Below are 27,469 nucleotides of genomic sequence, written 5' to 3'. Positions count from 1 at the left end.
GGCAGGTTTAAGTGTGTTGTTTGTGTGTGCGCGTGCGTGCGTGCGTGTGTTTAAATGCGCTGCGTCTAACATTGTGCCGGTTTTAAATTAATCAGTGCAGTGGGGTGTATCATCTAAGCCGCTGTAATGTGTCGACTCCTTTATTCAATTTGAGCAGTAATCTTAGAGCTCCCCCCTGGTTTGCCTTCATCAGCCCCCTGCTACAAAGCTAGCTTAACTTAGCCACAGAGACACACACACACACAGAGGCAGAGAAATGCTAAAGAGATGAGCCATTTTCTGCGTCAAGATTATACTTAAATAAGTGTAGCCAGGCGGAGTCTCCTCATTATGTGGGTATTGTGGTCAAGACGGTCCTTGTTTGCAGCAGGTGTTCGAGATGGTGGACTCCCACTGCTTTAGGTAGTTGGACAGATGATGTAATAAAGATTGATAGAATAATCCTTTCAGATGTATCAGAGGAAAGGAGATAACCCCGAATGCTGCTGTCCTTGGTGCTGAAGTTCAATATGCATGATGTTGCATAGTGAACGTCAGCACCACGGACAGCAACATTCATTCGTCCCAAACTATTTTCCTTTTAAGACTTTTCCCGTGAGAGTGGAGGTCCTTGACTTTTCTCTGAGGTCAGTGACCCCAAAGTTATCTCAAACATAGACCTGCATTTAATTCACAGCATTTCCTCTCTAATTAATAGTGAGTTCAATGTATTCTTGGTATTAATATCCCCGAGACCCACTTAAAAAGGTGCTGTAACTCTTAAGTGACCTCATCAGTTACAAACTATTTATATTGGCATTTTTCGGATGCCGGATGGCTGAAAATAAACATTTTAAAAAATTTTGCAAACCTCAAATTGAATTTCAACATGGCTGAAAAGTGATTAAGCATCAGTGTAAACAATGAGTGTTAGGTATTAGTAATCTACTTTTACCCAAAGCTGGAAGTGAATCATTTCATTTCGTTGCTGCAGCTGTTTTGAGTAGCCTATTCTTGATGTATTTTAGTAACTTTAGAGTAAGTGCAAGTGTAACAGAGTAAAAGAACAGCACTTCCTTCTCGAATTAGCACCAAAGGCGCAGTGATGTTGCACATCGACCATCAGATCAGGCTGTGGTTAACTGCGTCGGGGCAGGTGTGATTCTGTTGCGTGAGATCAGGAAATTCCCATTTTCAGACTGTAGCTTAAAATTGTTCTTTTATCCGATTTTAACGCTGGTTTTACTTTTACATCGTTTGCTCGAGCTTCTTGCCATATTCTTTCTGTCTTAAGAAACTTACAAAAACAAGTGGTAAGACATCTTTTACTTTCTACAGAGATCGATTCTCGCCGATTTGAGTTTTGGAAAGCCCAGCGTGAGTTTTCCTTCAAACAAAAAAGGCGGCGTGAATCTCTCCAACCACAGCTCGAAGTATTGCAGCAGTTTTTACGCTTTCATCGCGGCATGGCGACGACCCCCTCTCCTACCCACTACCATCCACCCCACTCCGTCCTCCCACTGAAGTGATACCGCACGGTGTGCAGCTGACACCGTCGCTCCACTCGCTGTTATATCTCACCCCGCCCCGCCCCGCCGGGAACGGCGGCAGCGGGTGCCAAACCGCCGCCGCCCCCCCCCTCCCCTCCCCCGAGAGCCTCGCTGAGGACGCAGCCATACCGAGCGGTGACACTCAGCAGCCGGACTGCCGCCTCGTCTCGTCCGTCTCCAGCGCTTCACAAAGAGGAGGATGCCATGAGATTTCCCATAGGCCCTCGCTGGCACCTGGCTGCGAGTGAACCGGGGGGAAAGAGGGGCTAACCGACGGCGGATAATGACGTGATGGTTCCGGTTGTAGAGCGAGCAGAGGGGGGCTCCGGGCGCCTTTAATGACCGGTGCTGGGGAGGAAATCACTGGACTTTATTGTGTGTGTGTGTGTGTGTGTGTGTGAGCTACGTGCAACACCGGACCGACCGCAGTCCTAAGAAAAAGAAGCGGTCTCTCAAACAGGTTGCTGAGATATTCTTCAGCCGGAGAGGTAAAGCATTGTGGATTTACTATCACTTAACGGCTCAGCGCATCAATGTATCCCCTTAATTGAGTAGAATTAAGCGAATCGGTGATCTAATAGCAGATAAATTGACCTCTAGCCGTCAATTTAGTTGAAATATTAGCTATATTTATGTGAGAAAAGTACTGATTTGCGATTTTATCCCGCAAAAATGTCGTATGTTCTTGAGTTTTGACATTACATGCAATGGTGTGGATGGGAGATGGTAAGGTGAGTTAAATCGATTTCAGCCTCTATCCTATTCCTTTAGTTTACTGTAGCCTGTTTGCATTGGACTAAGAAGAATCCATGTTTAATTTACAGACTTTGTGCCATGAATGACCATGAAAATGTATTTTATCCTGCATGTTTCTGACCACTTTCCTATTTCCCATGAGACAGTATGAGTGAGTGAGTGAGGTGATGAATAAATGCAGGTGTGATGAATGACATGAAAATGATGAATGAATGAATTTCTGACAGACAGATACATCTGACAGACTTTCTGCCCCCACCTTGAGACAAACAGGCTCATTTACTGTAGCTGCAGTGCTGACCACATTGCTGGTGCCTCAGGCTCTCTTCAAATCATGGTTGTAACTGATGTCATGTCATGTCTTTTTTTTTTTTCTTTTTTTTTTTTCCCAGGGGGCTTTGCACCACAGTCGAAAATGATATACCCCAGATGGTGACTTCTAGGTAAGGTGCGCGTTTGTGCATGTTCGTCTCGTACTTACACACACACACACACACACACACACACACACACACACACACACACACACACTGGTTGTTACAGGTGAAAAGGGAGCCGGCTCTAAACCCTTTTTCCCCACAAGGTTGTTCATGTGGTGTCTCTGATCTCTGTTCTGCACCTCGGGGATCTTGCTTTGGGCAAAGTGTGTAATGGGAAGTGTTCACTTGTGTTTCAGCTCTTATATCTTCAGCTGAGATCTCTGCAGCTCATTTGGATTTCACTGGTGTCCCAAAATTCAACCCCTGCTCAGTTCACCAAACCAGTTCCTATGTATTCAACCATAGATGATCCAAAATAAATTACAGTGAGGTAATTATGATGTGGTAGCCATACCAAACACGAAAAGAGACCAGATCCAGTGTACACATTATCAGTCATATGGAAAAAACGGGTGACTGAATTCCATTTAGAGAATTTGAAAATGAAATATTCTGCCTCTCCTCCCCCCACTTTTTTTCCCCCACTCCTTGCTGCCTTTGTTCCCTTCTGCTCTGGTAGTGGGTGTCTCTGTCCTAGATGTGGATGTGTTCCTCTCCTCACACGCTGAGATGAGTGCTTTTCAGAGGCGGATGAGGCAGAAAAGTCCAGATTTTACTATCTGGCTAAATTGCCCTGTGATGGAAAAATATTGTTAAAGGAATGATAGTTGAATAATTGAAGCCCCAGGGCTTTAAAATTGCAGCGACTCGCTGTGATTTCCAGTGCAAAGTTGGAGGCCACCTCAACGAAATATTCATATCATTATTTAAGAATGGATATATCAGAAAGCCACTAAGCTACTGCCACCCTCTCCAGCCCTCTTACTCTCCCTATATGATCTCTGTTTCCAATCTCTGGTTGTAAAATCATCTCCCCATGTTTTCTCTTTGAAAGTGAATTTATCCCCATAATAACTTTTATCAATATCCTTCATCTCATGTCCTCTTAAACGGGACCATAATAGCTTTTCAAAAATTGCTTTCCACCTTCCTCACATAGTTATATTTCTTTGTATCTGCAATAAAATATTAAGACCATTAAAGTATAATGACTTTCAGGAGACATTGTAAAGAATAAATATAGAATAAAAGAGAATATAGTGGGAATACAAATGGACTTTGACAGTACAAGAAATAAGTTGATTAATTCATCAAGCAAAAATGCCAAACATTTTCCTTTTCATGTCATCATAAGTTGAATATATTTGGGTTTTTGGCTGCTGGCCTGACAAAACAAGACATTTTCAGAAACCTCTTGGGACTCGGGGGGAACTTGTGATGGGCACTTTTCACAATTTTTGGACAATTGGACCAGAGATGGTTCACTTAAAGTCTGCAACAGGGATGAAAAGCTTGTTGGTCTCTATACAAATTAAGAATATCTTGTAGGTTATGCGCCACGCTATTTTTTGACCGGGCTCGGTAATGTCCTGGAGTCTCTGCTGATTGACAGGCGAGATCACTGTGATGACAGAACTCCCAAGAAGTTACGGCTCCCAGCCAAGAAATAGTTGGGCAATAACTCCCTGTGAAACTCTAACTTGTTAACCTACAGAGTTTGTATGGGTTAATCAAACGAGATAAATAGTCTTAAAAGAAAGTTTTAAAGGTGTTGGTAGTTGGATTTTGTTATCTTCAAACAGAGTCAGGCTAGATTTTTCTCCCTCTCCAGATTTGTGCTAAACTAAGCTGACGGTAGCTTCATATTGAATCAACATGGCATTACTTTTCTTCTAACTCTCGTGCAACAAGAGATCAAATAAACATATTCCTCCAAATGTCAAACTACGCCTTTACCTTGTAGCTTTGGGTTTTCTAATTAAATTTTTCTTTCAAAGCTTCTCTCATTTCTGTGGTTCACTCGGGCATCACAGGGGAGAAGAAGCTCCTAATTTCAAAACATGATCCCACATGATACTTCTGAGTGTTTTTACCTCTTTAGTGTTTGATCAGGGGTGTGTGTGTGTGTGTGTGTACACGTGCGTGTGTACACGTGCGTGTGTACACGTGCACGCCCGTGTGTTCTTGTGCATTCACATTTAGCTGACTGCTAGGATCGTTTCATTTCCCACAGAGAAAACGAATTAAAATATGACACCTCTCTCTTCTGCCTCTCCTCTCCTGCTTTTCATTGTGTCAAGAGATGGCAAAACTGCTAAATATAGTTCTGAAAGTGGAGTGCGAAACCTCTCCATGTCTCTCAACATTTCTAACATAATGAAGGTTGAAGTGTTGTGGCAACCTGAACAATGGCTTAATCATCTGACTAATCACCTTTTTATGTGCATTTTAAATTTAAAAACTAAAGAGAGAAGAACAAGAAAAAGAGCATATTCTGTGTGCTTTGATATGAAAGAGTATAAATCTTAACAACAACAACAACAACAACATCATCTGATAGCAATTAATATCACAACATGGCAAATAGATTACAATGTAATACAACATGCCCAACATAGAAACACTTATCTGTAAAACAACGTTCTCATGGATGAGTCAACACTACCACACAGTTATGTTGTGGGTACAGGTTTACTTATATTTAAAACTTTTTCGGATAGTTCTAAATACATAGCTGCCATTCCTGTGGAGAGAAAGAGAGTCGGAGACTGTTGCATTTTAATCCTTTGTCATTTCAATTATCCCCAAGCTGTAATTGTTGAATTTGTCTGCTGTAACGCTGACCCAGACTGCAAAAGTGAACCAAGTCAAGCTGCTGAATGGTTAATCCCATTTGAACACATTGTACATTTTAACTTTAGCATGCTTTCACTGGCAAACAGACTTTTGTGCCATGATTGGATATTTCTCACTGAAATACCCTCTGGAAGATTTAATGTCCCTGCTTATATTTTTATGTGCTCAAGCTTTAACCTTTTAGACAAAACCTAAACCAGATGTTCATATTAATCTAATATTTGTTTTCAGTAAATGTTTAATTTTGTGATCTACCATCACTATATTTAAAGTCAGTCAACAACAAGATGGAATTTTGAGCTGTAACGATTGGTGGATTAATAAAAATGCCAGTAATGTCTGGTTCCAGCTTCTCAGATGTGTACAAATTATGGTTTCCTGAGTATTTTGTGATATTAAATGAAATCTCTTTATGTTGGTCGGACAAAGCAAGAAACTATAAAATGTCCTGTTGGGAATTTTCAACATTTTCTTCGATTTTATTGACCAAATTGATTAATCAAGAAAACAAGTGGCAGTTAAACAAACAAGGAAAATAATTATTAGTTTCAGTCTAAATTGAATTATCACCCAGCCCTGCTTCATCCTCAGAATGATGACAAGGCTGCTGATAGTAGATCTCTCTCACTCACTCACTCACACACACACACACACACACACACACACACACACACACACACACACACACACACACACACCACTTGATATTGTCTTTTGGCATCCCTCAAAATCCCTTGAAATCTGGGGAGATCCACATTTTCTTCATCCTTTCTCTTGTATAGTGAAGAAATGGATGCTTTACTTAATGCGACTGAAGGTCACTTGACGGATAGACTCTGTATGACTGGAGTCTACTGGTCACCTGGGACTGGTTCACTTCATGACTTGAAGGAGCTTTTGTGTTGTGGAAATCAGATGCCTGCTGGCCCCTCTGAGCCCGTCTCATCCCCCTTCGTCCCCGTCACTTGTCCAAGTCAGCGACTGATGGGATTTCTGGGGAGATCCTTGAACTTCTTTCAGGCGACAGTTAAATCTAAGGGTTTCATACATGATGCTATGAGCATGTGTTTGCATGTTTCCCAGTTGAGTCAGACAGCTGTAAACTAGCAGCGAGTCATACGTGAACTGTGTGGGATAAGATACTCTGACAGCGTTCGGGTTCAGTATTCCAACCTCTGTCACTTGGTGTCTTTGTCTCTCCAGTCTGTTGGAAACTCTCTAATCTGAGGCTTTTACCTCAGCGCTCCCTTTCTCGTATAATTTGGTTGCATGTTAGTCAAAATCAATTATTTTTGTTTCTAGAGAGATTCCATTGTTTTATCTTTGTTGATTATACATATACAGACAAGGCCATAATTTTTGCATAATTGTGTCACCGTAGCTTTTTAGATTAAAATTGAAGAACCAGGAGGGGGGAAACATTCGGAAAGGGGGTTGAATGAGAGACTCTAAAGACAGTGAAAAGGAGACGAGAAGTGAGGACACAGATGATTGTGAGCAGGAGAGGGAAGATGGAGAAATGGCGAGCAAGAGAGACTTCACATCGCTTTTAACGACATTATCGTGGCCCGTGGTGTATATAATTTAGTACGATGACGCAATGGAAGATACTGCAGCGAGTGAGCTGTCTGGGAGTGAGGATCGCATGCTCATTTCAACACACACACAGTAGCAGACATTTCTTTCTGTGGTTGTGGTGTCAGTTTAAAATAGTCAGAGATTCAAATGTATTTCATGTTGAATGATACGATTTATGACCCCATCCCTATCAGTTTTTAAGGGGTATTCCCCCTCTTGCATCTTTTGTTTCAATTCAGATGGTTGAAAATCAAAAGAGACACAGGAAAGAAACCTTTCGCATTGTGTGACTGAGATGAGAAACATGTGGCTCCAGAGCTAGACAGCAGACCAAACCATCCAAGCATAGGCTTGCATTTGTTTTAACCTCCTGGCTGAGATTTCCCATTTATGTCAACATATCAAGTGAAAGAACATTTTATTTGTTTCATTAAGTAATAAGACTTAAATTTGCTACAAATTACTGCTGTGGGAGGCTCATGGCTTTTAGAAAATTACAATAATACCTCCAGGAATGAGAAAAGAAACTAGATCATTTTATTTTTTTTGCCATTTAATTGGCATAATTAAATGTTGTTCCTCTGCTGAGAAATATCAGGATGTTTTAGTTAATCAACTTGAACAGTAGATAAACAAAGTCGTCTGGTGTTGTAATTACTGTAATGGCAGAGCTTAAAATGAATAATTCTGCTTGAAGTCAACCATATAAATTAGTCTAAATTAATGTCAATACCATGCATTTTACATGCTGATGCAATAGGTCATCCTCCCCAAGTGCATTAATTTGGGTGTTCTGGTTTCTGGTTGGGTGTTTGTTTGGTATTTTGACGTGACCGCCAGGAAAATGAAATGATGGCATGCACACACACATTCTGTATCTCTTGCACACAGCTAATTTAGTGTTTTCTGTCAGATAGACCTCTATAAGGAGGCTAGACAGTGCATTTGCTGTGTGCATTGAAGATGCTTATGTTTATGGATGTCTTGATTTCTTTTCATTCGCACCATTTTTGCTCCTATGTGACTCCAATCAGAGCTTTTTGTTTCAGGTTACTTACCTGCAAAGAGGAGAAAAGGTCAGAGGAAATTAGAAATCCTTGCACTGTGATTTTTAAGTGAGGGATTCTGTATGAATATCTATATATTTCCTTGACTTTCACTCTTCCAGTATGTCTGTGTATTAATGACTGTATGCAGCCAACGGTATCCAGGACTTTTTCCTGATGGCAATTATTCATGCAGCTCTGAGAGGTGCTTTTGAATCTGTCACATTACACCTAAAGGACACAAGATGCACGTGCATTTCAGATTTAGTATTCTGAAACTGTGCTGCACATGTGAATGCAACATACTGCCCATATGGCTAGTGTGCACTGTAGGTGCTGCTGTGTTCAGCATGATAATCCATCCTCATCTAGAGCAGTCCTATTGTAATTCAGCACCTCACAATTTCTGCTTTTAATCATGCTGAAGTGAATGTAATTATATGCAATATAGAACTATATTGTATTTATTTATTCCAAGGCCAAGTTCTATGTCTCATTAGACAGCAGGTGTGATATAAATGCTAAAGGGAAAAAAAATGTTGACTAAACTGACATTCTAGGTAATCAGTTATGTCTTGTTATGTTTTGCAAAGCTGCTTACAGCTTTTCAAATGTCTATAACATGAAGATTTGCTGCTCTTCTCTATATAATATCACTGATATCTGAATGTGGTTAGGTTTGGTTTGGTGATCACGCTAAATAAGTAAGTACATCGCTTACGCTCTGGTAACTTGCTACTACATTTTATAAGCTAAACTATTGCTTGAACTAATAAAATATGGATTGCCAATGAAAATAATTATTAACTGAAGCCCTATACAATTTGTTTCTCACGCTAACCACTTTCACCTGACAAAAGCCTCTCTCTCTTTTATCCCGCAGGAGCTCGAGTGTGAAGGGGTTTTGAGAGTAACACTCCACAGGCCTGTCATGGTTTCCTACCTTCTCACATTCTTCCATCTCTGCATCTCCCGCTGTCTTCTAATGTAAGTGTGCATTTCTTTTATTAGAGTTCAGACATTTCTGTGCCTTCAGCAGATGGAATTATTTTTCTTCTAAACTCTAAACCTCTGAAAACAACATAACACCAGCCACTAGGCTATACTGTACAGATGGCTGACAACTTAAAGAAATGGTTCAAAACGTTGTTATTCGATGTCTTGTCAGCAGTGAGATAAGAAGATCAACATCGCTTTTATGTCAAAGTGATGAGTGTTGAGCTGAAGCTGGTGATTATCTTAGCTTAGCATAAAGACTGGAAGCAGGAGGAAACAGCTAGCCTGGCTCTGTTCAAAGTTTAAGAATACACCTACTAACACCTATAAAGCTTACAAATACACACAGTGTATCTCATTTGTTTCATCTGTAAACAGAAATGAAAAAAGGATCATTGGCAACTATGGTTGTACCTATACTTTACATTACATTACATAACAGGTTATGTTACATGGGTGACGTAAGTTACGCCGCGTACTGTATGTGCCGTGCGTTAAATACATTATGTAATTTTTAATTATTTGTGTTAATGTCAGATTATTTACCTTTACCTACCATCTGGGGCAGCTTTCCGGTCATTTTGCAAAGTATGACAGTTTTTTTTTTAATTTAGACATCTTCAGCTTCTTTTACCAAATTGGAGATGTTGTAGCATTCAGAACTTGCTGAAATCTCTAGATCAAATGCTGATGTGAACAAGTGGCTCAGAAATTGAATCTGAACGATCACAGACAAAAAAAAGTGGATAACTCTTCTCGTATTCTCTCTCAGAAACCAAACAACTGTAAATAATTCTGTACAGAGTACCAGAGCCTGCTGAACGGTTGGATGAATAGACTAATTATGTGCCATCATATGCTATGTAGCCTATGTCTTACATAATCACACAATGCTGTGTCTCAATTTGTGTCAGGAAAACAACCAAAGAAAGCCAGCAGATATGTTGGTGAGGGATGCATTCAAATGTCACAATTATTTCCAGCCAGTGTTACATCTGGGACACCAAGGTTAATGCACTATACAAGTATGTGTACACATGTGTAAGTGTACTATCGGGAGTACACAAATTGAGACAGGGTCTGGGTCTGAACCCAGTTGAACACCTTTGGGAGATTTTGAAGCAACATGTCTCTCATCACATCATCAAAACAGTAAATGAAGGAGTAGGTTTTGGATGAATGGTGTTCATCCCTCAACTATAATCTCACAGACCTGCACAATCAGTGCCATGGAGCATTAAAGTTGTTCTGTAGGTTTGTGGTGACCCTGACATCTTACTGAGACACTTTACATTGTCGCCCATCTGTACTATATCTTCGTGCCCCGGCACAACCCATCTGTTTGATAACAGCTGCGTGATAACCAACCAGTTACAACATGTTTCATCAGTTGCAGTTACATCACAATGGCACTTGAATATACTAATTCAGCCTACATTGGTTATCTTTTCAGGCATTATAGAAACATTTGTTGGACGTAAGTATGCTGAATTTTCTGCCGCAAATTTGAGTAAAACTGAAATCCAGATGTCATTCAGTCTTTTTTTTTTTTTCCCCTCCTCCTTACTGTGTTCAAATTTCCATTTCTGTGGGCTTCCATTGTTCCTTCTGTTCTCTGTGTATTGTCCCCTCTGAAGGGTTTGATGGAGAGCTGGTCGAATGTCAGCGGGAACTATTGTTATATCCGGAGGAATTCTCGCCGGAGTGATACTGCTGTGCATTGTAGCAGTTCTCTGTTACTGTAGACTCCAGGTATCGTCATGCGTGCATGTTTGTCAGTCATTGGAAGGAGGGAGATAAAAAAAAATAAAAAAATAAAGTTAATCTATTTCAAACTTTTGTGGTATAAAGTTTTATCTGGGTGACGTATTAAAAATGACTGAGCTCAGTCATCTGTGAATCTCATGACACATTGGTTCAGAAGCAGAGTGGGGATTTCTGGCACAATTTCAACTTTTTCTAAAATGCATGAAGAATGGGAATACAGTAGTTTTAAAGGGGTCATAAATCTAGTTTCCCTCCAGTTATTTTACTTTTCAGATGTTGCATTCTTGTTTATCTAAATTAGATGTTTTAGTTGAACAACAGTATATCTGATGCTTTTAATTAAGCCTTTTTCAATATTTGTATGCAGTGTAAATACACTTATTCTGTTATATAAGATACAAAAACTGTACTATCTACTTTAAGATGACATTTTATTAAGAGAAAACAAATCGACTCTTATTTCCTTTTGTTTGATTTTGTTTGTATTTTTATTTCAGCGCATGATAACAATTATAACGTTCCTCTTTGTGTCAGTTTAAGACAGTCAGGCCTTCCTTCACTATAGTATCAAGTGAACAGCAAATGTGATGTTGAGAGCTGTTAAAGCTTCAACAGATCTACCTTTCAAATGCTTTCCGTCCCTCCAAAACCAAAAGTGTACTGTCCCTTCAACAAACAGGGAAAAGAGTGGTATCGATCCTCCTGTCTAACCTCGTTGCAAGAGATGTTCACAATACACTATGTTTTACAAAACAGTCATTTTGTGCAACAACTCTCTCTCTCTCTCTCTCTCTCTCTCTCTCTCTCTCCTGGTGTCTTCCCTGTCAACCTCCTGCAGTATTACTGCTGTAAGAAAAATGATTCTGAGGTGGACGTGGGTTCCGTGGTGGGAGCGGACCCTCTCTCTCACTTTCCCTGCAACGCCTGCAACGCCCTCGCCATGGATGGCGCCGCCATCACCCCCGTCTCCCTGGATCAGCTGGACACGGGTTCCCACCACAACCACTGCCCCACCTGTTCGCCGTACCCCCGCCGCGCCGGACTCGCAGACGACATGCGTAACGGAGGGGAGCGGCTGGGCTTCCACACCTACTACGAGAACCCGTCTGTCTCTCTCCCCCTGTCCGTCAACCCGCAGGGCTCCACCCCTCTGAGTTACTACAATCCCACGGACATGTTTCCTCCCCCGCCGCGCCCCTACAGCACCCAGGTCTGACCTCTGCTTTGCCATAAAGACGCGCGCACACACACACACACACACACACACACACACACACACACACACACACACACACACACACACATCTAGCACATGCCCCTTTGCTTGGGACTAAATTCAGGTAATGGATTAAGATACAGCACAACTACACAGACACACATGCTCACATTACTGTACATGCTCACTCCACAGTCACAGATTTACCCAGACTCCTTCATGCAGGGAAGTGATCCATAAACTGAGCCCACTGACAGAGCCCCTGTGTGGGCAACAAATCCGTGCAGCAGTGCTGGGCAAACAGCATTAGATCGACTGGAAAATGGTGCATAACTCTTCTGCAGCATCAGTTTGTGTCCTACGGGGACAAATCACACATGCTGCTAAAATATTTTGGGTTGCTGGATCAAATATATAATCCGGCTAAATTTGGGTGTCAATGCATCTTGTTTAATACAGTAATGTAAGACACATTTGAATTTGTGACAACACATGTTGTATAATGTGATCATAAGATGGTCCCCAGACACACTGAGAAACAGCTAATATTCTTATGTAGGTGGTAGGAACTGCAATTTCTATATAAATCATGATATGAACTCATTATATTCAATATGTATATTTTCTTTTCATGAAATGTTATTTTACAACATAGATGTGAATCACAATCCAATCAAATGAATTCAGTTTTTCATTTTTCTAAGTAGGTTTCAGATTATTTTCAGTAAAGTTTTATTGATGTATGGCTCTATTTTTTTTTTTTTAATTTTGTGGAAACTTTGTGGAAAAGCTATTCGGAAACTATTTGTAAATCACTTCCTGGCCTTCACAAAAGAACTCAGAAAATGTAAACCTTACGACACAGCAATTCTGCGTGACTTACACGGCCTCAATTACTTAAGATTAGACATGCAAGGCTGTTAAAAGCTGATGTTCAGCCTATTCTCTGACAAAATGCTGCCGCCTACAAATGCCTGTGTCAAGTAAAAATTAAGATCTCATACTTTTCTTCTGGCAGCAGACTAATATCTTGATTATTGATTAGTTATTAGTGGTTTTAATGCACAGTTGGATATGTTGATGCATTTGTCAGTCACCTAAGACCAGAAGAGATGTTAAATAGCCACAGAAATCCCTTCCTCTGAGCTGCGAGGCTGAGGACATCTGCTCTTTTTTTTAGCATTCAAAATTCATCATTGCCGTTTTCTACTTATAAAATTAAATGTGAACTGCGAGGTTAAATCGGATCACCGGGAGACGGGCTTCTGATCCGACACACGGGGAAGGCAGGTGTTAGCTGTTAGCTTGATCGTCACAGTTTTGTATATATCTGGTTACAAAAATACAACATTTGAAAAGGACCACCACCCCCCCCCCCCTCCCTCCCCCATTACCATTTCTTCAGTTTCTGTTATTCTTTCCTACAGTGCTCCTCACCTCCCCCTTTCTGGTGTTAACTAAAAGGGTCTAATGTTAGTGTGAACCCCTCCACCCACCCGTCCGTCCATCTGTCCGTCCGTCCGTCCCCTGCAGCTTACAGTACATGAGGGCTAACAGTTTTTCTATTAGGAGTAGTCGTTTGCCAACTTTAGAAACTACTTATGGAGCTTAATCCTGAAGGAGAAACTCCAAGTCAAGTTATTTGAAGGAGTCAAGTTTCAGTCTCCTAGAAAAATTTGCTTGTGTTCTCACTTCTAGTTAACCGGGCTGGAACTAGACGACTAAAAGGGGGTTTGTCCTGCAGTGTCTTCCATATAGGTTGATGTATTTTAACTTTTTCATGTTTACAGATTGAAATGGAAGAACAGAAAGGAAGAATCCTGAGATTTTAGAGACGTGATAGGCAGAGAAGACTTGCGTATCGTATTTTACTGATCTCAAAGCTTTGTATAAGCCATCCTATCTGCTACAATACAGTAATAAGATGCAGTGTTATTACACAGTATATGCCTGAATCTATATATTTTTAAGAAGTATTGTAGTTTTTGTGGGGGATGTCAGGGTTTAGGTGTATTTTAGTGAGTGTGACTTTTCCTTTTCCATTTTGTGTTCCTGTCTATTTCTGACAGTTAAAATACAACAGAGGAACATAATGAGAAGAGACTGGAAATGTACATTTAAAGATAGAAATTCACTTTAAAGTTATCCATAAATTGTGCTAAAAGTATGAAAAAAAGAAAATACAATTATATTGAGTATTATGGATCAAAGATTATTATTTAAAAGATAGATATTTATTCACTATATTATCACATTGTTTCCACTGAGCTGTGAGCTTCATCACATCTCCTAACTTTCATCACCGCACATCCTCTTGTTGTTCAGCAGTAAGTGCTAAATTATATATTTAAAAACTGCTTCTTCTTTTTTTTTGTTGTTAATTTAATTGTCCACTCAGCATTGGTGTTCACTGCCACATAGCCAGTATACTCTCACTCAACAAATACCATCCCCATAGTTGGGTGAAAGTGGCTTTTTTTTTATCGTGCTCACTGGTTTGTTGCATCACGAAGAGCACCACGGCTGTATCAGAGCTAAACAGTGTGCCGTTTATTTTTAGCTTCCTGTTTCTTGTTTTCATTGTTAAAAAACTGTATTTTTGAGATTTTACTGAATTGATAGAATACGTTTTGGAATACCCTGGTACAGTGTGAAAAATCCACCATGTTTCACAAATTGTTCCTTTTTTGAGGAGGAATAAATGTTTATATATCTGCCTGGACTTTTTTTTTTTTTTTTTTGCCTGTCTTTTGTTCCAGTGACTCAGACAGTAAGATGTCGAAATCACCGTTTCTGGGAAAAGAAAAGAAAAGCCCAGACGTACATTACGGCAAGAAGAGTTGAAAATCTGCTGAGGAATACGTATGAAAACTGAAAGTACAATCGAAGACAGAAGTGAAAAATAGCTACACACTGAAGCTTAAAAGAAGGGAAGTGAAACTTGGGGAAGACATGAACTGATTTGTCATCGGGAATAATTAAATGAGAGCATTCAGAACTGAAATGAAGAGAAATGGTATCTTTTCATGTGGGGCGAAAAGAAGTGGGTGTCATTTACGGGCAGAGGTGCAGAATCCTCTTTGTTGTGGTAATAATGGCTTTACCTGCTGGACCTGTCAGGCTGCTCAGCATGTGACAATAATAGAGTGACAGGTTTGTGTCACGCCAACACCTCGGGCTGAAATATCACGAATGCCACACCATTCACTGTTTGCATACATTAACAGTGTTTAGTTGGCAGTCTGGCAGGTTCACACAGCATCAGTGCCAGAGAGGGTGAGAGTGTGAACAAAAATAAAAAAAGAGAAAGAAGAAATGTTTGGAATTAAAGTTTATGACAAAAAAAAAAAAAAAAAAAGAGTCAAATCAGAGTCGTGTGTGTGTGTGTGTGTGTGTGTGTGTGTGTGCGTGTGTGTGTGTAAGAGAGGACAGGTGAGGTGATAAGAAAGGTCAGCGTTGTTATGGGTGTGTTTGGCTGTCCTTCTTTCACACTCTCTCAGGTCTCATAAATCCTGTTGAACCTGTTGCTTCCTGTACCTGTAACACACTATTTCACTGTGTAACTGCCTCTGACTACTACTTGTTTGATATTTGAGCGTGTAAGTGAGCTGCACTTTACCTGATGGAGTATCTTTCTTCGTTATTCAACTTTGGACTATAAACAGAGTTTCCTTGTGCTGGGAAGACTTGGACTTTATCCGGATGTTTCCTGTTTACTCTCACATGCTGGACTGGCTGAAAATCAGACGACCACATCTTTCTGAAGTCAAGTTACGTCTCTGATACACGAGATACTTCCATCATTCAGGCCTGACCTTATACTCAACACTCCCGGTGGATTTGGCCTAGGTCAATCTGGTTGGAATTGGAGGTTTTGCATGATAAACACGGTGACTGTTTTTGTCGGTGTGAGAGGACACAGCTCCTGCAGCTGCATATTGGGGCAAGATGATGGAAGAGGTGTCCGTGGCGACGGCCTGTGATGCCCATGCTATTGACCAGATGAGCGAGGAGGAGATCTTTGCCTGCCTGGTGGCTGAAACAGGACCTCGATTTACAGTAAGATTCCCTCTTGCATAGATTAATTCAATCATAAGTTTTCTTCTTTGGTTCGAGAGCAACACATCTAGCTGAACCATCGTTCCACGGTTTTTAGGCATTAGTAGAATGTAGCTAAGTATATATTTACTCAAATGTACTTCATTAATTTCGTACTGCCTCTACTTTACTTGAATATCTCCATTTTACGCCACATTCGGCTGTAATTTTCTGAGGACTTCATTTCAGAGGAATTTTTACTCACCATTGATTGAGAGCCAAAGAGGCAATTTAGCATGCAAAAAAATATGTTGACCTAATTTAACTATCTGCTTTTTGTTTGTTCTGTTGTTATAGATTCTACTATTTAACACCACATAAAAAAGCCCTGCTTCAACCTGCCACAATAGTAAAACACTGCTTACATCACTGATATCAAATAGAGTCTTATCATTAAACTCTCGAAGGTCCCTTTTATCTGCAAGTTCTGTTTCCTTTGACATTCAAATTTGTATTAAATAATCCTGTTTTGAATGCTGAGTATACTCAGAGCCAGTACATGATTCTGGTAATGGTAAAGGTATACTGCAAACTTATTCTAAAGAGCTGTCGTGAAGTTACTTGCAGTGATATAACATGGAAAAAAAAAAAATCACTTTTGCATTATTGTAGTGCATTTAAAAACCTGCAGATACAAAACTTACATTTAGAGTCTTCCTACATTTGTTGCCTGAGCTGACTGCAGTGACAAGCATAATGCAAAACCAATTTCTCTGCTCGACAGATTTGTGTACCCAGATATAAGGAAATTAATTCTGATCGTTCATTTCAGATATTTGAGATATGTAAATTGTCATTTCAGGCTTTAGAAAAATTCCTTCCCTGTTCTATTATTCCTTTATGCTTCCTAAATTACTGTATCATTTTCCCCATGTGCACAGTCCTGTGTCTTATCTTGTTTTTCATCCTGATCTGGATCTCTTTCTGAGGCCTGTTATTTTTTTGGCGTACTTATCCCACATCTGGCACAATATCTGTTTGGAGGAGATAGCCGTCTTCAGATCATTCAAATCTGACAGTTTTTCTACCTGATTGTTTTTAATTAGCCTTGACTCTCTGACCTCAGGTCCTGACAAAGAAAGCTAAACGAAGGCAAAGCCAACTTCAAATAATGGATGATGAAGAAGATCCTTTGGACAAGCAAATGGTTAGAAATTCTTGTCTCTAAAACTCCAGTCCTCAAATTTGTCTTTTCAAAGCTACATTTTCTTGATTTTCTGAAATGTGCTGATTTCCATTCTTCAGCTTTTTGAATGCAGGAGTTTGAGTTTTCAGACCCTGATGGATTGTCCTATGTGGTTTTCAGAAGGAAAACCGACGGCTTCAGCAGGCCAGCCTCCGTCTAGAGCAGGAAAATGACAACCTGGCCCACAGACTGATCACCGGCAAGATCGCCCTGAGGAACGCTCTGGACAAGGTACTATTAATTACTGCCCTCTACAAAAGGGTAAAAAAAAAAAAAAGCCTGGAGAAACCACTAATAAAAATTACCAAACTGTGACCTTATTAAAATTTTTACATTTCAGCATTAAAGTACAAAATCGTATTGTTTAAAACTGTAACATTCGGGGTATGTCTTATAAAAACTTCTGGTATTGTCTATGTCACTGCAGACTGCATAGTTGTATGCATGGCACAAGGATAAACATTTCATTCATGATGTGAGAAAATGCTGTGTTTGTTGAACCTGATGCTGATATCTTGAGCTGACTGACATGTTTTGTTTTTTTCAGGCAGAGGACAGAGTGGATGAACTAACCAAAGATCTTCTACAGACCAGACATCAACTGCAGGCCACGGAGGACGAGAAGAAGGGGAAAGACGAGGAAGCTGCAATGGTAAGAAAGATTTCCAGATGTCTGATGATTGAATAGCACCTTATCGTCGTTATACAGTAGCTGTTGACATGTAATTTTGCAAGCATGCAGGTGTTAAAGATGTTTTCTCCTCTGAAAGCTGAAGGAGGTGTTTCGGAGAGAGATGGAGAAGGCTGAGCAGGAAGTCAAACGGTCATCGGGTATCATTGCAGACTACAAGCAGGTACAAATTTAAAACAGTAGGATGTAAACTATACAAAATATACTAATAATGGATATAATATGAAATAGATATATTCATAAAAAATTGCTGCTGCTGTTTTTACTTAATAATATAAAAATCCGATGCTTTTCCTCTAAGATATGCTCCCAGCTGACAAATCGTCTGGAGAAGCAGCAGGCCGCCCACAGAGAGGAGTTAGATTCACTCAAGGTGAGAGTATTCCTGTGGTGCTGTCCCACTTTTATCTTTCCTTTTACTTCTGCCATACTTCACTTTCAATACAATTGTTGCAGGAAATCGTTTTCAACCCTCTCAAACTCTTTTCTGTTTCAAAAAGTGCCTCAGTTGCTTTACTTTCTCAGTCGCGATGATCTTCAGCAGCTGGTGGATGCTGGTTGTCATGTTCGGGACAGAAAAGTTAAATCTATCTGCCCGTTGCGCTCTCTTTTCACCTTGCAGAGTTCAATAAAGGTTTGCTCCTACTGTCAGCACGCTGTCGAATCAGATGAACCACCCAGTTCTAGTCAGAACTCAGAGACCGCAGCACAGACAGAAGGCCGAGGGACGTCTGAACAAGGCAGGGAGGAGAACAACGCAGGACCCCGACAGGCAGAGCAGAGGAGGGAGGACCAGGAGAAGGAGGCCCTCAGGACTCAGATTAGGGAGCTGGAACAGGAGTTGGCCCAGACCAAACTCCAGATGGTGGAGGCTAAGTGCAAGATCCAGGTAGGACCAGACCATCAGAGCATCCATAAATGCAGTCAGATCACTGAAGCTAATTATACTCTGTCACAAAGTTTAATATCACAATTAACATGCACAAGACCAATAAATCGTTCAGGCAAATACAGAGGTACCTTTGCATGTGTCAGCTAATAAGCCAAAAGAAACTGCAGCACAGAATGCAGTTTCTCATTAAATGGGTTTGAGACAGTTCAGGCAGTGTCTCAATTAGCTCTGTAGTTTAAAAGTACGAGTATATATATATTAATATGATATATTAATATAATATATATAATATGTGTGTGTATATATATATATATATATCAACAAGATTGTCAGTTTTAACCTGACACTCGAAATACAAGTCAGAATCTAATATCAGAAGCTTGAAAAAGTTGCACGAAATATTTACACTTTGATTTGTACAATAATATACTTGAAGAATACTTACATATCACTATGTACATTCAAAGTACATTATTACTTTTGGTGCTAAATGTAAGTACTTTGGCTTGCTTTAAATTAAAAAGAAATTGTACTTCAACTATACATTATTGTTATTTCTTCCTGAATTACAAAAAAAAAAAAGCGTCAAATGCATTTGATTTGCAGTAAAGTTTACATTTTCTGCTGCATTTGTCATCATACACCTGTGTAATCCTCCTACAGGAGCTGGAGCACCAGAAGGGAATTCTGGCCAACGATCTCCAGGAAGCAAAGAACAGCTGGATCAGTAAGACCTTCACCTCCCTGCGGACTTCCAGTGGGGGTCTTCACAAAATCAGCATACCCAGAGATGGGGCTCCTACAGTGGGTTGGAAACTCCACAGTGCCCCCCTCTCTGGATGGAGCTCCATGAAGCTGTTGTGGCCCCACAGAGACAATCGAGAAAATGTCTGAAAGGCTGGAATGTGAATGTGCAGGTAACCGGACACAAGAGGAGGATCAGACCTCTATTGAAGTGTGAGCTGAACATTGATGCTATTTCTGCATGTGCGCTTAGGTGGTGGTCTAGAGCATAAACTTTGACTTTGGAGAGTACCTGAGAATTCATGCAGGTGATGTCAGACAGGGACTTTCCTGCCTGCTCAACACTTTACAACAATTCACTGATGAAGTCCTTTATAGATCTGTAAACTTAATCCATGTGCCATGTGAGTTTTCTTCATCTTTAATTTGCAAACAGTGTCAATGCAACAATAAAGGAAGTATGACCCAAATTTTTTGTTTATAACGTAAGGAAACCTGACTCATCAGTCGAAACCTCGTGCAAGACGGTTCTTTCTGAAGGAAAGTCTGCTGTTCCTCTTTCATATTGAAAGCTTTTAAAATGCTGCTCATGCTGTAGCTCTGACATGCCGAGGGAAGTCAGCAGTAACAGGCTGAAATATAGTTTGTTGTCTATGAACTTTGACACTTAGATGGGACTAGACCATAACAGAGAGAAATAGAGCGAAGAACAAAGGAATAATCGAGAAGTATATTCCTGCAGTGTCTACAGCATTTTTAAAACTCTTGGACAAAACCAGTGTCAGTTAACAATTCCTCCTCTGAAGCACTGATGGCTGCGATGTTTGGCAGTGCTCATGTCACTGTTACTCTCCTCATGTGTGTTCTTGCAAGTGAAGCACTGGACCTGCTGAGAGCAACATCAGGGAGTGAGTACCAATCTATTCTTACAGTATTTTTGGTGTTGGTGGTTATGTATGTATTTCCCTTGAATAATGTTCTATAAATTAACAATGAAGATTACATTAGAAAGTAATAGTTTTTAAATGCTATTTTTAATGTCTTCTACGCTGCTATTATGAACTGAAATTCACATGTGTGTTAAGAGTTTAGTCAGCATTTTGCATTTATTTTGATTTCATTTGAGATATTTTGTTTACATTTTATTAATTAGATTCAAGTGTTCCTTCATTTTTTTCCTTCAGAAATTTGTACATGAAAACAAGGGGAAACAACAATTAAAATGAATAACAACAGTAAATAAACAATGCAATCCTAACTTTTATGTAAAAGCAAGCATATTTTCTGTATTTGATGCTATGCTCATGTTGCACAGTAAATGACAAAACTTCATTTCTCCCACCAGACCCTCCCTCCTCTCCCACAGTGCATTGCTGGTGTGCAAGCTATCCAAATGTGACTCTTTGCTCCTGGCCTGAACCCTCCATCTCCCCTCCAACACACTACATTGCCACTTACAGGTAAATCGGTGATAACAACCAGTCCTCTCCCTGTGTGCTGACCAAAACCACTTTTAGTGAAACAGGCTCCATTTTACAATCATCACGCAGGAGATAATCTGTGTAAATGTGTGTGTGTTCTCAGTGAGAGACACAGGCAGGGGAGCACCATGCAATGCCATCTCATCTCACCTGGCTTTCCATCCTCTGCTCTGATCTCCGCACCATCATCCGCCTCTGAACAGGTACCAGTTTATTTATCTTTGTGTCAAGGATCAGCAGATAGAGCATCTACACCAGGAGAGGGTTTTTTTCCAGGATACACACAACCTGATTTTAACCTAAATGAAACAAGCATAATGATTTTTCATTTACAGTATTGTGGTTTTATTCTCTGATAGTGATCCAAAAACTCCAGTGTGCAGGGGAATGGCTGAGTTTAGGAAAATCCCTCTTCATGTTTCTTTTGTTAAAATTGTAATAGACTCAGAAGTTTGTCTTGTGGGACTGAGAGGAAAAGTATGTCAGCAAGATATGAAAAATAAGTAGCTTTGCGCTTGGTTACTAATTATCATAATTATGTACTAATTATTGAGGGAATCCCCCTTTTGTTGAGTATATGCCCCAAGTATACAGCCTTCAGCTTCATATATCTATATCTTTATTGTATGTTTTTACTATTATGATTTCATTATTTGAGTGAATTTTTTAAAAGGAAGCTGTCCAAATGAAAGAAAGAAATGCAAATGATTTTCATTTACTGAACTTATTTTATATATATATATATATTTGAGAAATACAAGTACATGAAAAAGATATGAAGAATGGATATAAAACATTTACACAGAGTTGAAAGTAAGGTAGAGTATAATACCAACATGGCATATTATTATGTATTTGTGTTTTCAGCTCTGGCACTGCCACCTGCCCAACATGAAACTTCTTACCGACTACATCATCAACATCACAGCAGTTCATTCTGGTGGAAGCAGCTCCCATCTATTAAGTTTTATGTTGGAGGATATAGGTGAGAGCTGACATCAGGCATAATCCAATCTAAAATATTTTAAAAAGAAATGAGTGTGCTGTTTGACTAATAGCAATAAAGACACGTGGTTTTCTGGAGGGGTTTTCTGAACTAAAATCCTGTTCTCTATCTCTCTGCAGTGAAACCAGACTCTCCCGTAAAAGTCCGGGTTTCCCCTCATAATATCAATAACTTGTTGGTGGAGTGGTCTCCTCCCCCTACTTGGACAAATATGGACATCTTCCCCTTAAAATACCATATAATGTACCAGTGGGAAAACAGGGGTACCCCAAAGTCTGTCAATGTAAGAATAATCTTTGTCTAAACCTACTGTTGTGTAGAAAGAACAGCAATGTGATTTAAAAACTCCACATCTGACACACAGATTTCACGTGGAAGTTCAAAATTACCCAAATGTTCCGGGCAACCTCAAATGAGTTTAACGGCATGTTAAACGCTTCAGAAATCCCCTTCATCTGTGGACTTCAGCTTTTAATACACAATTTCGTAATATTTTTGGATTTTGGAGATTTATTTATAGATTTATATATGTATGATCATTTGTGCCACTAAAATTCTTCTGGCAGACCTCGAACATTTGTCCTCTCTGGTTTTCTAGAAAAAAATTTGGAAGGCTACAAATTACAGGAAACATTTGTGGCTTTGTTTGTATTTAGTAATGATTACGAAAGTATATAATTGCATTGATTTTTCGACTTTTTAACCGACAAGTTTTTCCTGTTAATATAAAAGCATTATTAAATGATTCATAAAACAAATAATAAATCCTTCACTTGCATCTTATAAACTGTGAATTAAAAGTCTTCTTTATAGCTGATAACCATTTTATCAACACACAAACATCAGCCATTGTGTTGAGTTTTTTTTTTTTTTTTTAACTCCCGACTTTATATTAATACAGATTTTTAAAAGATATTTATCCTACATTTTTTCCTCCAGCTGGGTCCAACTGAGAACACCAAGATTGAGCTGAAGCGACTGACCCTGGGGAGGGCATACCTGTTCCAGGTGTGTGCGAAGGAGCTGCTGGGTCTGGGCAAGTGCAGTGACTGGAGTTCACCTGTAAAAATCACAATCCCAAGAACAAAACCGTAGAGACTCCCTCTTACTTCCTGTTTCATTCACCTGGTTCCTGTTGAGTCAGCAGTTTCATTCCTTGTTATTTTATTGCACAAACAATGCAAGCAAAAGTTATTGATATTTTGTTTAATTTATAAAGGAATAAATGGATATTATCTGTACCGTGTCAATCACAATTGTTATTATCTTTGTATTTTTTTTTGTAATGCTGTTGGTTTGTGTTTACTGTGTCTTTTATCTTTGAAAAAACAAATAATTAAAGTAACATCATCGGAAAAACTGAATAAAAATAAAGCATCTGAAATAAATCCTCAGTCAGTTACATTCAGCATAAGTGGGGTGATGAACTCAGAGTGTCTAACACCCAGAGTGAAGGATGGCGGTTTGGGAAGGTGCACGTGAGACCTTTCGGGGCTGTATGTGCCGGGGCCGGGCATAGCAGAGGAATAATTGGGTCTCTTAGTCCGGCTCTGCATGGAGAAGGAAGGTTGGCGCTGGTGGTAAATGTTTGGGTTGGTGCTGTTGTACTTTCCCGGTCCGGGAGTCATGGCGAGATCTTCAGAGGGAGCTCCAGCCTTCCTCCGGGCTGAGAAGGTGTAGCTGGCACTGGAGGGCTTGTGGGGAACCTGACAGCCCAGCAGATTGGGAAGGCTGTAGCTGGTGGATTGAAGACAATAACCATTAGGTTGACAGAATCGCTATATTTGAGTCTGGTGATATTCTCTGTTTTTATCAATACTATTCAACACCAGTCTGTCCTTGGCTCTCTTTCCAGAATCCATTCATTCTTACTAAAGATACAAATCTTTAGAAATAGGTTGTGTCTCAACTGGTGTACTTACACTTGTTATTTTGAGTGCATAAGTGCATTCACACAAGTATGGCAACGTGAAGTGTAATATAAGTTCCTGGATGGCTTACTCATACCGGTCAAAAATTTGAGTCTGAATTGTTGGACACTTCTCCTCTCAGTGGAAGCCGTATTGCAGAAGGGGAGGGTCCAACAATTTGCTGAAATTGGAGGCTGAGGAAGCTGCAACTGTTGCAGCGAACACAACAAGATACAAACATGCACTATCCACACTAAAGTGTTTGTTTTTCACTAAGTACCGCTGTCCCGCAGAATAGAAGCAATCGGCATGTTTATTGCGTGCGTGAAACGGAGCAGGAAAACACTTCAATTTGCAGTAAAATGAGTTTGTGTGGTTGAGTTTAGGCTGCAACACCAACAGTTTGGTTAAGGTTGATGTTACAGCCACGGTGCCGTGTGTGTTACTTGTTGTGTTTTTGTTCTGCTCTAAGTGGTAGATCACACACGTTTCTAGTTTGCTCATCAGGTTGGAGTATGAAACCGAGCAATGGACATGCAGGCCAGGGCCAGTGGGCAGTTTGGCAACTTCATGTGTGTATCGCTGTCAGCTGTCAGGAGCATATTGTTTGTTTTTCTTAGTATTTTACTTTGGTTTGTTAAGAATATAACGGCAATATAAATGTATAGATCGTCTTCTCTTAATGTTTATAGAAGCTTTTTTTTTCTTTCTGTTTGCTGAAGTATTTTACTTTGAAACTATTTGATTTACTTGTTATTACTTGTGGTTCTATTTATGGGATTTGGTCACAATAAGAGAAATACAGAATATCACCAGCCTCAACCTTCAATCTGCCTGGCCTCCTGACTTCACCTGTTGGGTGCTGGTATGGCATCCTCAGAGCAGTATCTGGTTCGGGATCCGATGGTGTAGGATGGAGGTCTGCGGTGAGCGTTGAGAGGTGGAGCCTTCTCCGGGCTGTAGGCCCCCGGGCCAGGAGTCCGGGACGGGTCATCTATGCACGTCAACAGAAACTGAATTAGAAAGATGCATTTTCTTTTCTTCATCATCTTCCCATGTCTGAATGTGTGACTCGTGTCAGATGAAAACACATTTACTAAGCCTCTTATCTTTTGAGAATTTGAAAAATCCTCTCTTTATCAAATTTTACCTTGATGACAGTGTGTTTGTTTGCTTAAGGTGTTTCATTCAGCAGTTAAACTAGTTTCTGATTGAATAATTTACCTTGCCTGGAGCTGCTGTTATGCTTTATCAAATACCCGATGAAGGCCGAGCAGCTTGAAACCTTTTTATTACCTTTATTCCCTATGCGCCTTCCTCTGCCCGAAATGGAGTAAGATGGCATCTCCATCCGGCCAAACCGGGTGACCTTGGCGTCAATGTGGTACCTTGGTCCTGGACTGGAGTCCACAGCGACCACTACAAAAAAAACAAAATCCAAAAACACTTGACTACACTTTAACCTCTACCACTTAGCATTTATAAGCAATACAGAAACATTAAATAAGCAGTTCATAAGACAATATAATGTGAGTATTAATGTTATATAGTTAAATGGATTTAGCATAAAAACATTGTACTTCTGGAGCCAAAACTAGGCCCCTGCAGGCCAGATAAAAAGCATAGTTTTCTGAGAGATTTACAGATTAACATTGGAAAAACTCACTGGCACTGCTCATGCGGCTGTGGAAGGAGTATGCAGGGCTGCTGGGCTTGGTGAAGTCATGGTTCATGTATCCAACTGTAGGGGGCAGAGAGTAACGTCCGGGGCCCGGGCCTGACCGTGAGGATTAGGAGGACGAAGAGGAGGACGGTGATGAAAATGATGCAACAGATTCAGCTCCAAGCAGCGGTATAGTACACCCACTCACTCTTTGGCTCAGGCTCACATTGTCTCTGATGATTTCCATATGGAGCTCTTTGACTTATTTTCTATGGTTATGCATCTTAACGTTCTTCCGCTGCTTGTTTGGGATTGAATTCTAAACAAAGTAAAAAACCTCAAACAAGCATGGATTGATGACTGTATAATGCTGTGAGAGATTTCGTAGCAAAACCAGTTCAGCTTTAATACAGTCCATGTGGATGCGCACACACGCACACGCACACACGCACACGCACGCACGCACACGCACACACACACACACACACACACACACAGACACACACAGAGCTTTCTAAAACTGACCTCTTTCTTTTGCAGAGATAATCGGCCGTTTCTTCACCACCTCCTCCATACTCTGCCAGCCTTTCTTCCTTCCTCCTCGTGTCCACTGTTCTTCCTTTTTGGGACCCCTGTCACTTCAGAAACATCCTTTTCTCGTGTGGCTCTCTCCAGGTGAGCAACTGCCTCCCAGGCTGAATTATTCATGATCATGAGGTGAAGAAATCCTATCTTGACCGAGGCTCTGGTACGCCCCAACTTGGTCTCCACCTCCTTTTTCTCCAAGGTCCCCTCAGGAGAAACAGTTGTTACCACCTGGGTACAAAAAGGTTAAGGCTCACAACAGGTGAACCAGTGATTGTTTGGGACTGAAACATCTCAGAGAAAGTTTAGTAAAGAACAAATTCATCTCTGAAGATGCATCTGCATGTGAGTAAACACATTCAGAGTGAAACTGCTCTGCTGAGGTAGAACCTTAAAGTACTGTAACATTAATCTTGTTAGTAACATGTAATGTAGTTCATTTGTCATTCTATTCCAAGGCATTAGGTTACTGCGCTGCATTATGTGTGGGGAAACTCACAACAGTATGTATGCACTAAGTAACAGCATCAAAGTAAACAAGCTATTAAAAATGAAAGGACTTACACTGGTTTTCTGTTGCAGGTTGATATTTGACAACCTGAAAATTGCTGTAAGGAAAACTGTGGACTGGTGAATATTAAACATTTATCCATTTTTGTTTTATTTTAAATTTAGATCAATACAAGTACTGTAGTTGAGTACTTCACATGCACTTCAGTATTTCTTTCTTTTACTTTAAACTTCCTTTTCAATACAAATCAGCAACATTTTCAGAGAAATAAAAAGAAACTTCCTCTTTAAATTTGTCATGTGTTTTCATTTGAATAATTCATCTAATATACATACACATAATGGACTGTACAAAAATGATGATGGGGGAATGGGGTGAATTTTTATTTTACTAAAAACAAGACCATCCTCAGCTTTTATGTTTCTGATGAACTTTCTTTTACTTAGGATAAAAACTGCAACAGGAAAATGGTGAAAATATGACTTCTTTCTTAGTTTCAGAGCTGAAAAATAAACCATTAAGATTGAGGGAAATAAAGCACTTAACAAGTCTAAATACAAAGACAGTGTATATGGCCAAAGAACAAGCTTATTACCAAGGGCACAACCTGACCTCTTGTTGCAACTGATTGTGCTTTG

The 27,469-nt window shown here is 40.0% G+C and overlaps 4 protein-coding genes across 6 annotated transcripts; 3 read left to right on the top strand and 1 right to left on the bottom strand.

Moving 5' to 3' along the window:
* The first annotated feature begins 1,279 nt into the window (after positions 1-1,279).
* On the top strand, positions 1,280-14,786 carry LOC138200124 (protein FAM163A-like). 3 transcript variants are annotated; one of them, XM_069152599.1, is made up of 6 exons: positions 1,280-2,017; positions 2,678-2,728; positions 8,969-9,072; positions 10,535-10,558; positions 10,719-10,833; positions 11,687-14,786. In XM_069152599.1, the coding sequence occupies exons 5-6, from the start codon at positions 10,741-10,743 to the stop codon at positions 12,062-12,064; spliced, it is 471 nt and encodes a 156-aa protein (XP_069008700.1). In that variant the 5' UTR covers positions 1,280-2,017; positions 2,678-2,728; positions 8,969-9,072; positions 10,535-10,558; positions 10,719-10,740; the 3' UTR covers positions 12,065-14,786. The 3 variants fall into 3 exon arrangements, with proteins under 3 accessions (XP_069008700.1, XP_069008702.1, XP_069008701.1); XM_069152601.1 differs by having other exon boundaries at positions 2,678-2,733; XM_069152600.1 differs by lacking the exon at positions 10,535-10,558.
* Positions 14,787-14,872: 86 nt separating this feature from the next.
* LOC138200121 (rab GTPase-activating protein 1-like) lies at positions 14,873-20,145 on the top strand. The gene is made up of 8 exons (XM_069152595.1): positions 14,873-16,123; positions 17,229-17,309; positions 17,469-17,579; positions 17,896-18,000; positions 18,119-18,202; positions 18,341-18,412; positions 18,662-18,928; positions 19,595-20,145. The coding sequence occupies exons 1-8, from the start codon at positions 16,013-16,015 to the stop codon at positions 19,823-19,825; spliced, it is 1,062 nt and encodes a 353-aa protein (XP_069008696.1). The 5' UTR covers positions 14,873-16,012; the 3' UTR covers positions 19,826-20,145.
* A 140-nt stretch (positions 20,146-20,285) lies between these two features.
* Positions 20,286-23,445, top strand: ebi3 (Epstein-Barr virus induced 3). The gene is made up of 6 exons (XM_069152596.1): positions 20,286-20,583; positions 21,021-21,135; positions 21,260-21,359; positions 22,024-22,141; positions 22,282-22,445; positions 23,102-23,445. Exons 1-6 carry the CDS (start codon positions 20,487-20,489, stop codon positions 23,255-23,257), a joined length of 750 nt encoding a protein of 249 aa, XP_069008697.1. The 5' UTR covers positions 20,286-20,486; the 3' UTR covers positions 23,258-23,445.
* A 108-nt stretch (positions 23,446-23,553) lies between these two features.
* odf3l2a (outer dense fiber of sperm tails 3-like 2a) lies at positions 23,554-26,309 on the bottom strand. Its single transcript, XM_069152598.1, has 5 exons — positions 26,261-26,309; positions 25,739-25,849; positions 25,369-25,491; positions 24,925-25,066; positions 23,554-23,899 (listed from the first exon to the last, which is right to left on the bottom strand). Exons 1-5 carry the CDS (start codon positions 26,307-26,309, stop codon positions 23,554-23,556), a joined length of 771 nt encoding a protein of 256 aa, XP_069008699.1.
* Between the last annotated feature and the right edge of the window lie 1,160 nt (positions 26,310-27,469).

This window comes from Embiotoca jacksoni, unplaced genomic scaffold (genome assembly GCF_022577435.1).
Source record: "Embiotoca jacksoni isolate LCO1_2020_lvr unplaced genomic scaffold, fEmbJac1.0.p SCAF_18, whole genome shotgun sequence".
In the NCBI taxonomy this organism is placed as follows: Eukaryota; Metazoa; Chordata; class Actinopteri; family Embiotocidae; genus Embiotoca; species Embiotoca jacksoni.
This window is presented reverse-complemented; position numbering and strand designations above follow the sequence as displayed.

Excerpts from the sequence above, each read along its gene's own strand:
- LOC138200121 (XM_069152595.1), top strand. The coding sequence starts at position 16,013 with ATGATGGAAGAGGTGTCCGTGGCGACGGCCTGTGATGCCCATGCTATT. Across the intron at positions 17,580-17,895 it reads TGAGGAACGCTCTGGACAAG|GCAGAGGACAGAGTGGATGA; the intron begins GTACTATTAATT and ends TGTTTTTTTCAG. Across the intron at positions 18,001-18,118 it reads AAGACGAGGAAGCTGCAATG|CTGAAGGAGGTGTTTCGGAG; the intron begins GTAAGAAAGATT and ends CTCCTCTGAAAG.
- ebi3 (XM_069152596.1), top strand. The coding sequence starts at position 20,487 with ATGGCTGCGATGTTTGGCAGTGCTCATGTCACTGTTACTCTCCTCATG. Across the intron at positions 20,584-21,020 it reads GCTGAGAGCAACATCAGGGA|ACCCTCCCTCCTCTCCCACA; the intron begins GTGAGTACCAAT and ends TTCTCCCACCAG. Across the intron at positions 22,142-22,281 it reads TTTTATGTTGGAGGATATAG|TGAAACCAGACTCTCCCGTA; the intron begins GTGAGAGCTGAC and ends ATCTCTCTGCAG.
- odf3l2a (XM_069152598.1), bottom strand. The coding sequence starts at position 26,309 with ATGGAGGAGGTGGTGAAGAAACGGCCGATTATCTCTGCAAAAGAAAGA. Across the intron at positions 25,850-26,260 it reads TATCTCTGCAAAAGAAAGAG|GCCCGGGCCCCGGACGTTAC; the intron begins GTCAGTTTTAGA and ends CCTCACGGTCAG. Across the intron at positions 25,492-25,738 it reads CAGCCGCATGAGCAGTGCCA|TGGTCGCTGTGGACTCCAGT; the intron begins GTGAGTTTTTCC and ends TTTTTTTTGTAG.
- LOC138200124 (XM_069152600.1), top strand. The coding sequence starts at position 10,741 with ATGTCAGCGGGAACTATTGTTATATCCGGAGGAATTCTCGCCGGAGTG. Across the intron at positions 10,834-11,686 it reads TCTGTTACTGTAGACTCCAG|TATTACTGCTGTAAGAAAAA; the intron begins GTATCGTCATGC and ends AACCTCCTGCAG.